This window comes from Haliotis rubra, unplaced genomic scaffold (genome assembly GCF_003918875.1).
Source record: "Haliotis rubra isolate DU_JTF1 unplaced genomic scaffold, ASM391887v1 Scf476, whole genome shotgun sequence".
In the NCBI taxonomy this organism is placed as follows: Eukaryota; Metazoa; Mollusca; class Gastropoda; order Lepetellida; family Haliotidae; genus Haliotis; species Haliotis rubra.
This window is the reverse complement of record NW_025767164.1, coordinates 550,189-564,953: the sequence shown is the minus strand read 5'-3', so window position 1 is coordinate 564,953 and position 14,765 is coordinate 550,189. Positions and strand designations below refer to the sequence as shown.

The window sequence follows — 14,765 nt, the reverse complement described above, 5'->3', positions numbered from 1 at the left end:
CCCCACATGTGTAGAATGTGTGACGCCTATTTCTGCTGTCTCCCGCCGTGATATTGCTGGAACATTGCTGAAACTCAACTCACTCAATCATCGCACTGACAAGCGGATTGTTTTACTCGCGCATGAGTTTGAAGCTGGAGGTGGAACACGTGCCACGAATTAGTTCTCTGAGGAGAGGGTATGTTGGAATATGCACGTGCTGCACGAGCTATATGAGACGGTGTCTATCCTTAATAGATTCCAGTTGCGTGGAATTTGCACGTGGTGAACGAGCCACTTGTAACCATGTAATGTGTCACGACAGACGCATAATTGCCTGGAATACGCACGTGGTTAAAGAGCTGCACGACATATCGAAACTTCCTCAACAGGCTCCTTAGCATGCATGTGCCGTCATATTGTTCTATTGGCTGCCTAAAGTTTTAATAGCATGCATGGTTTTACGCCGCTTTTAGCCCCAGCAACATCACGGCGTTGGACAGCAGAAATGGGCTCATACCCATGTTTCGTCTCGATTGGCTTTAACCCATTAAGTACCCCAACGGACCCGTGAAGTTCCGGGTTAGAGTTGGCCTTCAGCAACCCATGCTTGTCGTTAGAGGCGACTAACGGGATCGGGTGGTCAGGCTCGCTGACTTGGGTGACACATATGATCGTATCTCAGTTGTGTAGATCGATGCTCATGTTGATGACTGGATTGTCTGGTCCAGAGTCGATTTTTACAGACCGCCGCCATGCAACTGGTAAATAGTGCGGCGTAAAACATCAAACATACAAAACTCATAGTTTTTAATGAGAATCTGGTGCGACTCTACTACTCATGCAAATTCATCCCGAAGTCACACATGTAAAGCAAAAGAAACTATACTCTGCGTGAGTTGTTAGCTTGTTTATCATCAGGTGCAAAAAGTAAGGAATAGTTTTTTACCAATATGAACTCTGTCAACATATTTTGCAAGTTTTCGGACAATATCTCTGCCCCACGTTGACGCTTTTACAGATGTGGACATCGTTCAGAGGATCAGAACAGTTCATTCCAACTTTGTCAAAACAGGGAACTCCTGAAAACGAAGCAGTGGCAGAAAATCAAATGGAAACATTTCAGTAGAACATTAAATCAAAGCCCTAAACAAAACAGTTAAATGGGTTAAAACAGTCGAGGGAAACCGTTTTCAAAACATTAAAGTCGTAAACAAAACAATCAAACAAGTTAAACCATTGAAGGAAAACCAAAACCAAACTGTTAAAGCAGAGCCGTAAACAAAACAGTCAAACCAATATTTGTTTTTAATTTCATAGCTTAACATTGAACAATACAACCGATGGCAACAAAACAGTTAACTGTACCTGTTGTTGTCGTAGAGGCTGGTGTGGCCTTCGTCGGAGAAGTTGTTATCTCTTCGGTTGTTGTAAAGTCTGTAAGAAAACATTATAATCATTATTGAATGGGTATTGTCCACACAATTGACCATAATGTATGGCGATGGCGATGATTTTAATGGTGAGGTACCAAACCAAGGGCAATGAGAACAATGGGGAGCCTGACGACAGTGTACTTGGGGTGCAAGCGAGACATTTCAAAGGCGAGGTCCGCATATTTAGCATGCTTTTCCTGAATCTTGCCAATCACATTGCTGTCAAAAGAGACAGAAAATTTTAAAAGATTCATTAGCCTTATCAGGTTTGTTGGCTGGAATTCTTCTGAGGCTGCATATGGGCCTATTCCAAAGAAGTTTAAAAGCATCATTTTCCATGACGTACCAGGGTCGTACCATGGATGGACCTCGAGTGAAAGCCACAGACATGGCGAAGACGGCAGGAGAAGCAACGAGCCATGCCATCATGTCGTTTAAGGTATGCTGTTTGTGCCAAGGAAGGGCATCCACTGACAAGATGCTATTATGATGATTATTGTTATTATATTTACCGTCATTAAACAGGTGAATATTGCAGAAGGCGTCCGAACAGCAATCCATGTTGGAGTACAGAGTGAATAAAAACCTCTTCCTGTTACTCTTCTCATTCAGGATTGCCCTGCATTTCTGGTTCCAATGCAAGAAATATGTAAGGATCATTCAAAGACAATAAAAGGTGGAGTTAAACATATATTTTACAAATATCACAATGTTTTCAGTGCACATTCGGCATGTCCAGTGAACCTTTTTTTAGAGTTATACTTCAGAACAACCTTTTATGTTTAAAGGCAAAACCCAAACAATCTGCTTCTTTTACCTCATTCATTGCAGTTAAAGCAATTTTTCACTCTCACTTGTAACATTTATGCCTTAATTTGAGTGAGTGAAATTTGTTTAAAGCTTTTGCAGTAATTCACAGCCCTTAATATCAACATAATGTGCTGTTGACCTTTAGTGCTACAAGTCAAGCTGACAAGTGCACGACAGAAAGAAATGCTGTTAGTTTGAATCATATCAGTATTACCAAAATTGCCATACGTTCATCCTTCAATATTTAGTTCGACAAAGGATGTCATATCAGTATGCCTCTGATCATACGTACCTCTTTCTCCACACACTGGAGATTGTACTGACGCCCAACCCTCTCTGTCTCGCACACCTGTCAAAAGGAAATGGGACGTTGTTATAAATATCAGTCGTGTATTGTACATACAAAATAGAAGAAAATAAAAGGAAATAAGGGACCGTTCATAATTTCTGGCCGTTTGTGTGTTTGTGTGTGTGTGTGTGTGTGTGATGATGGTTTTTATGGAGAAGCATGTACAATGTGAATGACCCCCTAAAATTTATGTGCAAAGTAAGTGACCCCCCTGCATGTCATGTACAAAATCAATCACCCCCTCCCCTTCCAATATTTTTAAGCCTAACTTTTAAATATTTATATGTACAAAATTGCTGCCCACGTATTGATGACCCCCATCCCTACCTCAGAACAATATGGGTGCCCCCAAAAAAATCATCATATATAATCATTCTCTCTTATTCTCTTTCTCCTTCCCCGCCCCCAACCCCATATGATTATGAACGGTCCCAAAGGAACATACATGTACATAGGGGCATGTTTGTTTTGCTTGACATTCCTGTATGTCCAGGAGCTTATCTGGCAATATTTGGCATTCCCCACGTATCCGCTGGATGATCTGGCAATATTTGGCATTCCCCCACGTATCCACTGGATGATCTAGCAATATTTGGCATTCCCCACGTATCCACTGGATGATCTAGCAATATTTGGCATTCCCCACGTATCCACTGGATGATCTAGCAATATTTGGCATTCCCCACGTATCCACTGGATGATCTAGCAATATTTGGCATTCCCCACGGATCCACTGGATGATCTGGCAATATTTGGCATTCCCCACGTATCCACTGGATGATCTTTGGCAATATTTGGCATTCCCCACGTATCCACTGGATGATCTGGCAATATTTGGCTATTCCCCATTCGTATCCGCTGGATGATCTAGCAATATTTGGCATTCCCCACGTATCCACTGGATGATCTAGCAATATTTGGCATTCCCCACGTATCCACTGGATGATCTTGCAATATTTGGCATTCACTGCATCCACTGGATGATCTGGCAACATTTGGCATTCCCCGCACTTGGATATCCACTGGATGATCTGGCAATATTTGGCATTCCCCACGTATCCACTGGATGATCTAGCAATATTTGGCATTCTCCACGTATCCACTGGATGATCTAGCAATATTTGGCATTCCCCACGTATCCACTGGATGATCTAGCAATATTTGGCATTCCCCACGTATCCACTGGATGATCTAGCAATATTTGGCATTCCCCACGTATCCACTGGATGATCTAGCAATATTTGGCATTCCCCACGTATCCACTGGATGATCTAGCAATATTTGGCATTCCCCACGTATCCACTGGATGATCTTGGCAATATTTGGCATTCCCCTTCCACTGGATATCGGATGATCCACTGGGATGATCTGGCAATATTTGGCATTCCCCACGTATCCACTGGATGATCTACGCAATATTTGGCATTCCCCACGTATCCACTGGATGATCTGGCAATATTTGGCATTCCCATTCCCCACGTATCCACTGGATGATCTGGCAATATTTGGCATTCCCCACGTATCCACTGGATGATCTGGCAATATTTGGCATTCCCCGTATCACTTTCAAGATGATCTGGCAATGTTGGCTGGTGATTCCTACGTATCCACTGGATGATCTGGCAATATTTGCATTCCCACGTATCCACTGGATGATCTGGCAATATTTGGCATTCCCCACGCATCCACTGGATGATCTGCAGCAATCCATTCCCCACGTATGGATGATCTGCAATATTTGGCACTGGCAATATTTGGCATTCCCCACGTCCACTGGATGATCCACAATATGGCATTCCCCACGATCCACTGGATGATCAATATTGGCATTCCCCACGTATCCGCTGGGATGATCTGGCAATATTTGGCATTCCCCACGTATCCGCTGGATGATCTTTGGCATTCCCACGCATCCACTATTTTTAGGCATTCCCCACGTATCCACTGGATGATCTGGCAATATTTGGCATTCCCCACGCATCCATCCTGGATGATCTGGCAATTTGGCATCTCCACGTATCCACTGGATGATCTGCAACATTTGGCATTCACCACGTATCCACTGGATGATCTGGCAATATTTGGCATTCCCCACGTATCCACTGGATGATCTGGCAACATTTGGCATTCCCCTACCACTGTATCCGCTGGATGATCTGGCAATATTTGGCATTCCCCACGTATCCACTGGATGATCTGGCAATATTTGGCATTCCCCACGTATCCACTGGATGATCTAGCAATATTTGGCATTCCCCACGTATCCACTGGATGATCTAGCAATATTTGGCATTCCCCACGTATCCACTGGATGATCTAGCAATATTTGGCATTCCCCACGTATCCACTGGATGATCTGGCAATATTTGGCATTCCCCACGTATCCACTGGATGATCTGCAATATTTGGCATTCCCCACGTATCACTGGTCACTGATGACCTGGCAATGTGGCATTCCCCCACGTATCCACCGGATGATCTGGCAAATATTTGGCATTCCTGACGTACCCTCGAGCTCTTAAGGTACAATGTGTGAAGCCCATTTCTGGTGTCCCCCACCGTGATATTGCTGGAATAATGCTAAAAGCGGAGTAAAACCCAACTCACTCACTATCTCCAGATTCATAGCCCATCCATTCATCGTCTCACTCCCATCCACTCGTGCACAATCATATTGTCTATCACGCCTTAAACTGCCAAAATACAAATTGAAATTTCAAAGATTTTACACAAAACAAGAGACTCTGGGCAATGATAAAGGATCTATGCCGAAACGTCGCTAATTAACAGAATATAAGAATTATCATCAATGAAGTTTTTTGCCTTTGCTGTTTCTGTTAAACTTTAAAAAATCCAATTTGAACATGCGTAGCATGGACTCTGTTGATTTCGCATGCTGTCTTTAGTCTTTTTTCGGTTTCTGAATTATATGTTAGATAAATGTAATTGAAAGAATCGTTTGCATACAAACTTGTGACCAACGAGTGTGACCAACGTGTGACATTCAGTTTGCAATTGGTTATGGAAAGATGCGAGTGTTTCAAAAGTGGCCCCTACCTGATGATGGTGGCATTGTTTGAAGAGGCGACAGTCACGTGGGTTGGAGACAGACTTACAGTTGCCACATATTGGAGCGGAACGTTGCGCTGGAACACAATATAAAATACTTGGAACATGATCATGCTTGGCGTTAGAGGCAGGCTCGCTGACTTGGTTGACACATGTCATCCCACCCCAAATTCGTAGATCGATGCTCATGCTGTTGATCACTGGATTGTCTGGTCCAGACTTGATTATTTACAGACCGCCGCCATAAAGCTGGAATATTGCTGATTGAAGCGTAAAACTAAACTCACTCACACTCACTCATTGAATCCACTAAGTACCCCGGAGATAACCTGAGATTGTTTGGCATCAACTATGTACCCTGGAGATAACCTGAGATTGTTTGGCATCCACTATGTAACCTGGAGATAACCTGAGATTGTTTGGCATCCACTATGTATCCTGGAGATAACCTGAGATTGTTTGGCATCCACTATGTAACCTGGAGATAACCTGAGATTGTTTGGCATCAACTATGTATCCTGGAGATAACCTGAGATTGTTTGGCATCAACTATGTATCCTGGAGATAACCTGAGATTGTTTGGCATCAACTATGTATCCTGCATAACCTGATAACCTGATATTTGTTTGGCATCAACTATGTAACCTGGAGATAACCTGAGATTGTTTGGCATCCACTATGTATCCTGGAGATAACCTGAGATTGTTTGGCATCCACTATGTAACCTGGAGATAACCTGAGATTGTTTGGCATCCACTATGTAACCTGAGGATAACCTGAGATTGTTTGGCATCCACTATGTAACCTGGAGATAACCTGAGATTGTTTGGGCATCCACTATGTAACCTGAGGATAACCTGAGATTGTTTGGCATCCACTATGTAACCTGGAGATAACCTGATATTGTTTGGCATCAACTATGTAACCCATGAGATAACCTGAGATAACCTGAGATTGTTTGGCATCAACTATGTATCCTGGAGATAACCTGATATTGTTTTGGCATCCTGAACTATGTATCCTGAGATAACCTGAGATTGTTTGGCATCAACTATGTATCCCTGCAGATAACCTGATATTGTTTGGCATCAACTATGTAACCTGGAGATAACCTGAGATTGTTTGGCATCAACTATGTAACCTGAGATAGCCTGAGATTGTTTGGCACATCCTGAACCTGATGTAACCTGAGGATAACCTGAGATTGTTTGGCATCCACTATGTAACCTGAGGATAACCTGAGATTGTTTGGCATCCACTATGTAACCTGGAGATAACCTGAGATTGTTTGGCATCCACTATGTAACCTGGGGATAACCTGAGATTGTTTGGCATCCACTATGTAACCTGAGGATAACCTGAGATTGTTTGGCATCAACTATGTAACCTGGAGATAACCTGAGATTGTTTGGCATCCACTATGTAACCTGGAGATAACCTGAGATTGTTTGGCATCCACTATGTAGCCTGAGGGATAACCTGAGATTGTTTGGCATCCACTATGTAACCTGGAGATAACCTGAGATTGTTTGGCATCCAACTATGTAAGCTGGAGATAACCTTAGGTTGTGTGGCATCAACTATGTAACCTGGAGATAACCTGAGATTGTTTGGCATCCACTATGTAGCCTGGAGATAACCTGAGATTGTTTGGCATCCACTATGTAACCTGGAGATAACCTGAGATTGTTTGGCATCAACTATGTATCCCGGAGATAGCCTGAGATTGTTTGGCATCCACTATGTAACCTGAGGATAACCTGAGATTGTTTGGCATCCACTATGTAACCTGAGGATAACCTGAGATTGTTTGGCATCCACTATGTAACCTGGAGATAACCTGAGATTGTTTGGCATCCGCTATGTACCCACTATGGGATAACCTGAGATTGTCTTGGCATCCACTATGTAACCTGAGGATAACCTGAGATTGTTTGGCATCCACTATGTAGCCTGAGGATAACCTGAGATTGTTTGGCATCCACTATGTAACCTGGAGATAACCTGAGATTGTTTGGCATCCACTATGTAACCTGGAGGATAACCTGAGATTGTTTGGCATCCACTATGTAACCTGGAGATAACCTGAGATTGTTTGGCATCCAGCTATGTAACCTGGAGATAACCTGAGATTGTTTGGCATCCTGGATGTAACCTGGAGATAACCTGAGATTGTTTGGCATCCACTATGTAACCTGAGGATAACCTGAGATTGTTTGGCATCCACTATGTAACCTGGAGATAACCTGAGATTGTTTGGCATCCACTATGTAACCTGGAGATAACCTGAGATTGTTTGGCATCCACTATGTAACCTGAGGATAACCTGAGATTGTTTGGCATCCACTATGTAACCTGAGGATAACCTGAGATTGTTTGGCATCCACTATGTAACCCGGAGATAACCTGAGATTGTTTGGCATCCCTGGATGTAACCTGGAGATAACCTGAGATTGTTTGGCATCCTGGATGTAACCTGGAGATAACCTGAGATTGTTTGGCATCCTGGATGTAACCTGGAGATAACCTGAGATTGTTTGGCATCCACTATTTGGCATCCTGGATGTAGCCTGAGATTGTTTGGCATCCACTATGTAACCTGGAGATAACCTGAGATTGTTTGGCATCCACTGTAACCTGATTGTTTGGCATCCACTATGTAACCTGGAGAAATAACCTGAGATTGTTTGGCATCCACTATGTAATCTGGAGATAACCTGAGATTGTTTTTGCATTCTGGATGTAACCTGGAGATAACCTGAGATTGTTTGGCATCCTGGATGTAACCTGGAGATAACCTGAGATTGTTTGGCATCATGCTGGATGTAACCTGGAGATAACCTGAGATTGTTTGGCATCCACTATGTAACCTGGAGATAACCTGAGATTGTTTGGCATCCACTATGTAACCTGGAGATAACCTGAGATTGTTTGGCATCCACTATGTAACCTGGAGATAACCTGAGATTGTTTGGCATCCACTATGTAACCTGGAGATAACCTGAAGATTGTTTGGCATCCACTATGTAACCTTAGAACCTGATAATCCACTAAGCTTGTTTGGCATCCACTATGTAACCTGGAGATAACCTGAGATTGTTTGGCATCCTGGATGTAACCTGGAGATAACCTGAGATTGTTTGGTATCCACTATGTAACCTGGAGATAACCTGAGATTGTTTGGCATCCACTATGTAACCTGGAGATAACCTGAGATTGTTTGGCATCCTGGATGTAACCTGAAGATAATCAGAGATTGTTTGGCATCCAATACCCTACACATGTCATGACATGACAGATTAAATATGCTGATATTAAATAATCACATGTTTTTCTAACTCCTTTGAGCAGTCAACATAAACTGTACAAATAGACCATTATCTGAGTGTACTGGACATCATTTTATAAACCATGTCAACATTTGTATATCTCGAACGAGAGCGAGATAGCACTATAAGTCTTCATATTGTAGTTAAACAGCAACGTAATAAAATACATTATTATTATTATTGTTGTTGTCACCCTTACCGGACCACAACACCAGGTAATAAACAAGATGCAATTTATTATTTATTTAGTGACGAGATATTGCATTTGTCTGAAAATATGAAATATGTATATCATACGAGTGAAAAAACATTTAATGATTTTGTGTTGTGTGATGGACATTACCAGTATTGTCAACTGACTATATCTGCCTCTATGGCTGTGTAAATTTTCATATTACGTATGCATATTTGGTAGCTACGAATACACGTTTCACTCAATGAAATAACGTAGCAGTATTAAAAAATGCATTGCTTGCAGATACTAAATTGAAATCAGGGGTAATTATTTAAGGAAAAACAAATAAAAATACACTCAAATGAGATCGTGTAAAAATCATTCATAATGGCTAAACAATTACACAGGGAACTACCACTGTCATCTTCACCACTTGGCACTTTACTTTCAGAAATTCTCATAATTTTCCCTTCTCAACCATAATTCTTTTTCGAGAATAAGATTGTTCGAGTTTGGGCTGATTGGAAGCTGAAGTCCCGTGAAGATCATTTAAAGGCGCTTTAACAGTTGTAGCGCCACCTGGTCCGGATCGATTAGTAGACAAGAGGCATGCATCGCAGCATCGGACTGAACAGTCCATGATGAGTTCTTGCAGAGCAGGGAGACAATATAGTCTCAGCCTTGAACAATGCCCGTATGGAGTTTTAGTGTGAAAACGTCACGTTTCCGAAGGCTTGTACATACTTAAGAGGATAGAAGATGTTTTATGAAGCATTATCTGTCAGGAGTGAAGGGCGGGTTTTCAATATGGGTCAAAACCCGTCTCGTGGGCGTATTAGAATCCTATGAATTTGGGATTTTCCTCATTAAGTTTGTCAGAGGCCATATAGATCTGTGTTCGTGAGTTTCACCAAAGATGTGAAACTTCTTACTACAAGCTTAAGGGGCGGTGATGTAGCCTAGTAGTTAGAGCGTCCGCTCGTCACGCCTAAGACCCGGGTTCGATGTCCCACATGGTTACAACGTGTGAAGCCCATTTCTGGTGTCCCCCGCCATGATTTTGCTGGAATATTGCTAAAATCGGCGTAAAACCCAACTCAGTCACTCACTAACTCTTACTTCAACACCAGGCTTACCTCCAATTGATATTACTGAAATATTGTTTAAGGCATCACCGACTCACTCCTCAGCCACGAGATAAAGCAGTATGCGAGTGTAGTGCTTTTACACCAATAGGAAATTGTTTGGTCCGTCTGCAACGAGACTGACTCACTATTTTGAAACAAAAAACAAAACAATAAAATGGTGTCTGAAAAGGAGGGAGTCCGTCATTCCCGGGGGTGAGGGCTGGTGGTTGGTTGATTCTGATTCTTTGTAAGGTTCACCATAGTGTAAAGTGTCAATGACCAGTCGTAAAAGGCGCCGCAATTCGTTGTGCATAATTACGTCCCTTGGACGCGACAGAATCTTATGATTGCGGGTTCGAACAATGGGTACAATATGTGAAGCCCATTTATGGTGTCCATTTCTAGTGATATCGCTGGAATATTGCTAAAAGCGCGGTGGAGCCAATTCACAGTGTTCTCAGTTTTCGACAGAATCTGTTGCCGATCGTGGACATACTTTTCCCAGTTTGGCAATAATGGTTTGAAAAAAAAAGCCAAAAGGCATGGAAAAAAACACGTATTCCCTCAACACTCGTTAGACCCTACCTACTCACTCAGCAACCCAACACTAAATATACGACCTTTGTAGTCTGTCTGATTCACTGCTCCGTTTTGACGACGTAATATGGACCTTTATGACGATACCGATTGCTTCCGTTGTCCTGGTAACCAACTGAGTAATGGGGGACCTATTTTAATCACTTCTGATTGTCAAATGAATTTCAAAACAATTTCAGGGGCGGTGGGTTAGTCTAGTGGTTAAAACTTTCACTCGTCATGCCGAAGACCCGGGTTCGATTCCTCTCATCGGTACAATATGTAAAGCCCATTTCTGGTGTCCACCGTGATTTTTCTGATATTGCCCAAAACGGCGTTAAACAATACTCACTCAAAACAATTTTCCTCATTAATTCTTCACATGTTCAGAGCGTCAAACAAGACACCCGTGAAGATCCGGGTTAGAATCGATCTTCAGTAACCCATGCTTGTCGAAAGAGGCGACTAACGGGATCGGGTGGTCAGGCTCGCTGACTGGGTTGACGCATGTCATCGGTTCCCAATTGCGTAGATCGATGTTCATGCTGTTGATGTCGGGACTGTTTGGTCCAGATCCGATTATTTACAGACCGCCGCCATATAGTTGGAATTTTGCTGAGTGCAGCGTAAAACTAAACTCACTCACTCACTCAAACAAGGCACTTCTTAAATCACCCCTTGCCGGCTTACCTCTTGCGTCCTCATCAGCTATTACAAGCAGTCCTGAAAATTGAAGATTATTCCATTTATTTGGCATCAACATGTTGGATAAGACTTCTGTAAGTATGAACACCTACGTTAATGACTCGTTTGAAAACGTTTTCAAAATATTTACCTGCCTGTGTATATAATCTATATTGATAAAACTGTATTGTGGAAACGGGATTAAAATACACATTCTAAACCTTTATATGATGAGGCGAGGTGAGGTGAAATTGGGTTTAACGTCGTGCTTGAGAATATTTCGCTCATATGACGACGTGCATGCGTGTGTATGTGTATGCGCGGCTGCTTGTACTAGCCCAGACTGAACCCGTTTTTTTTAGTGCTAGCCCACTGAGATACCATGCCGCAGTGAAGCATGAATACCCCACTCAAACACATTATACTGACTCCGAGCCAACCAGTCCTTGTTGTACCCATTAATGCCGAGCGCCAGGCAGGGACCAACAAGTACCATATTTTAGCGTCTTTTGGTATGAGGCGGTCGGGGATCAAACCCGCGACCTTCCTCTCTCCGGGCGGACGCTCTAACCACTACACCACGGAGGCGGTCTTATATGATGATGAAACGTTCTGATCTCTGGTTAGCCCTACGCCCCATGAACCGATTAATTCTGTTGGTTGGTCTTTTTACGTTTAATATTTCAGCTCTGTGACGGTGGTATGTAAATGCACTCTTCAAAAGAAAAGAACCGCCTCCGTGGTGTAGTGGTTAGAGCGTCCGCCCGGAGAGCGGAAGGTCACGGGTTCGATCCCCGACCGCGTCATACCAAAAGACGTTAAAATATGGTACTTTGTTGGTCCCTGCCTGGCGCTCGGCATTAATGGGTACAACAAGGACTGGTCGGCTCGGAGTCAGTATAATGTGTCTGAGTGGGGTATTCATGCTTCACTGCGGCATGGTATCTCAGTGGGCTAGCACTATAAAACCAGCTTCAGTCTGGGCTAGTACAAGCAGCGGCACATACACATACACACGCATGCATGTCGTCATATGAGCGAAATATTCTCAAGCACGACGTTAAAACCCAATTTCACCTCACCTCACCTCAAAAAGAAAAGAAATGGAAATACTTCGGAGATGCAAATACAGATCCAATATCTTTTTATTGAACGATGTTAGTCCCTTGTTCGTTAACTAATGTAGTTGTCAAACACGACCGTTATACGTCTTTGTAGCTTTGTAGAGCAGTCTTTGTTGGAGCACAAAAATACCAAGGCAAGGAAATTAAAGGCGGAATGCGTGCGTAATTTGCGACACTCATGTGCAGTGACAATGACTTTAAAAGGTCAAACGTCAGACACTGTTTTGTCACACGTTTGTCCACAAATGGAGAGTGGGAAACTGCGGAGACGGAATCCTGTCAATCGCAACACAGCCATAGAACCCGTTAAGATGGAGACATCGATTCTGTGATTGCACGTCATTTGAACGTACGCCAGAGCGCCATATGTCCCTTCAGTATGGAATCCTAGAAGGGACATTATCGCGTTGTCGCATTGTCGCACTTAGGTAAAATTTGACACTTTTTGCTTCTTGTTGTAAGGGCGTCAGCGCGACAACGCGACAGTGTCCCTTCTGGGATTCCATACTTAAGAGTAGCTCTGAACCAGAAAATCACGCATTTGCCATCACGATCACCGACCGGCCCAATGAGGGATACGATGACATGTATCAACTAAGCCAGAGAGCCTGGCAACTAGATCTGACGACAAAATTGGGATGCTGAATGCGAGTTGTAAAGGTGAATACAATTGCTTTACCCGGTGAATAGAAAAGGTTTCCATGTAAGATAAGGCGGTGGGGTAGCCTAGCGGTAAAGGCGTTCGCTCGTCACGCCGAAGACCCGGGTTCGTTTCCCCACATGGGTACAATGTGTGAAACCCATTTCTGGTATCCCCCGCCGTGATATTGCTGGAGTGAGTGAGTTTAGTTTCAGCAATATTCCAGCAATATCACGGGATGGGACACCAGAAATATGATATTGATGGATTATTGTTAAAGGCGGCGTAAAACCATACTCACTCACATGTACAATATTATGAAAATGGTAATAAAATCATGAAATGCCAACCGCAAAAGTTATCAGATTTAGAACAGCTATTTAAATTTTAACATGCTTATCTTTAGCTCGTACCTCCTAGAAGAAGCGTGGCAACAACACCAGCGTTGACCATGTTGCCTCAGTTGAGCCGACCTACCAGACAGGTGTGTGGAGTCGCGACCCACCCACATAAATATTAGTAAATATATTCAAAGATAAGAGCTTGGTCTTAATCTTGTATTATCTCTTAATCTTGTTATCTCATTATCTGTTTCAATAATTTGTTAAGGAATCTGTCTTTTTACTAATGGTTTCATCGGGATTCTAGAAGTTGGTGAGTCAATTATGAAGCATGCAACTTTATGGTTGACAACTTCTTGTTTATTGCGTAGAAGGACGTTTCGATATATAGTCTTATGAAGATGTGGATCTTGCAATAAACATGCAAGCAGTTGTCATCCATAACGTTGTATGCTTCATTACTATCTTTTTACGTAATATGTTGATAAAGCACAATACAAATCCCTGTAACATAGATAAACGTCTCCATTGGTGTATCAATACATTAATCTTATTATTACGCCCAAACCCATCAAGATCAGGGTTAGAATTGGTCTTCAGGAACCCAGGGGCGTATGGCTACCATTATTAAAAAAGCCCGGGCTTAAACGTGATTGTCGCTAAAAAGGTTCGGCAAGCCCTCAATCCTATCTAAATATAAAGCTTTGCAACCTATGGGACTTACACGAAAATATTGGCTTGCTACACACCTGGAACCAATAGATGTCTTAAGAGGCGACGGGCGGTGGGGTAGCCTAGTGGTTAAGGCGTTCGCTCGTCACGCCCACAACCCGGGTTCGATTCCCCACATGGGCACAATGTGTTAAGTCCATTTCTGGTGTCCCCCGCCGTGATATTGCTGGAATATTGCTAAAAGCGGCGTAAAACTAAACTCACTCACTCACTAAGAGGCGACTAACGGGATCGGGTGGTAAGGTTCCCGAACTTTTTTGGTACGTGTCATCGTATCGCAGCTGCGTAGATTGATGTTCATGCTATTTGTCACTGGATTGTCTTTTATTATTAACAAACCGCTACCATATAGATAGAATATTGCTGGGTGCAGGGTTAAACAACAAACAAGCAA

The 14,765-nt window shown here is 42.8% G+C and overlaps 1 protein-coding gene across 1 annotated transcript; it reads right to left on the bottom strand.

The window, feature by feature from the left end:
• Window positions 1-913: 913 nt before the first annotated feature.
• LOC124290828 lies at window positions 914-13,776 on the bottom strand. The gene is made up of 7 exons (XM_046727657.1): window positions 13,712-13,776; window positions 11,541-11,573; window positions 5,632-5,720; window positions 2,518-2,574; window positions 1,928-2,042; window positions 1,348-1,416; window positions 914-1,061 (listed from the first exon to the last, which is right to left on the bottom strand). The coding sequence occupies exons 1-7, from the start codon at window positions 13,749-13,751 to the stop codon at window positions 943-945; spliced, it is 522 nt and encodes a 173-aa protein (XP_046583613.1). The 5' UTR covers window positions 13,752-13,776; the 3' UTR covers window positions 914-942.
• Between the last annotated feature and the right edge of the window lie 989 nt (window positions 13,777-14,765).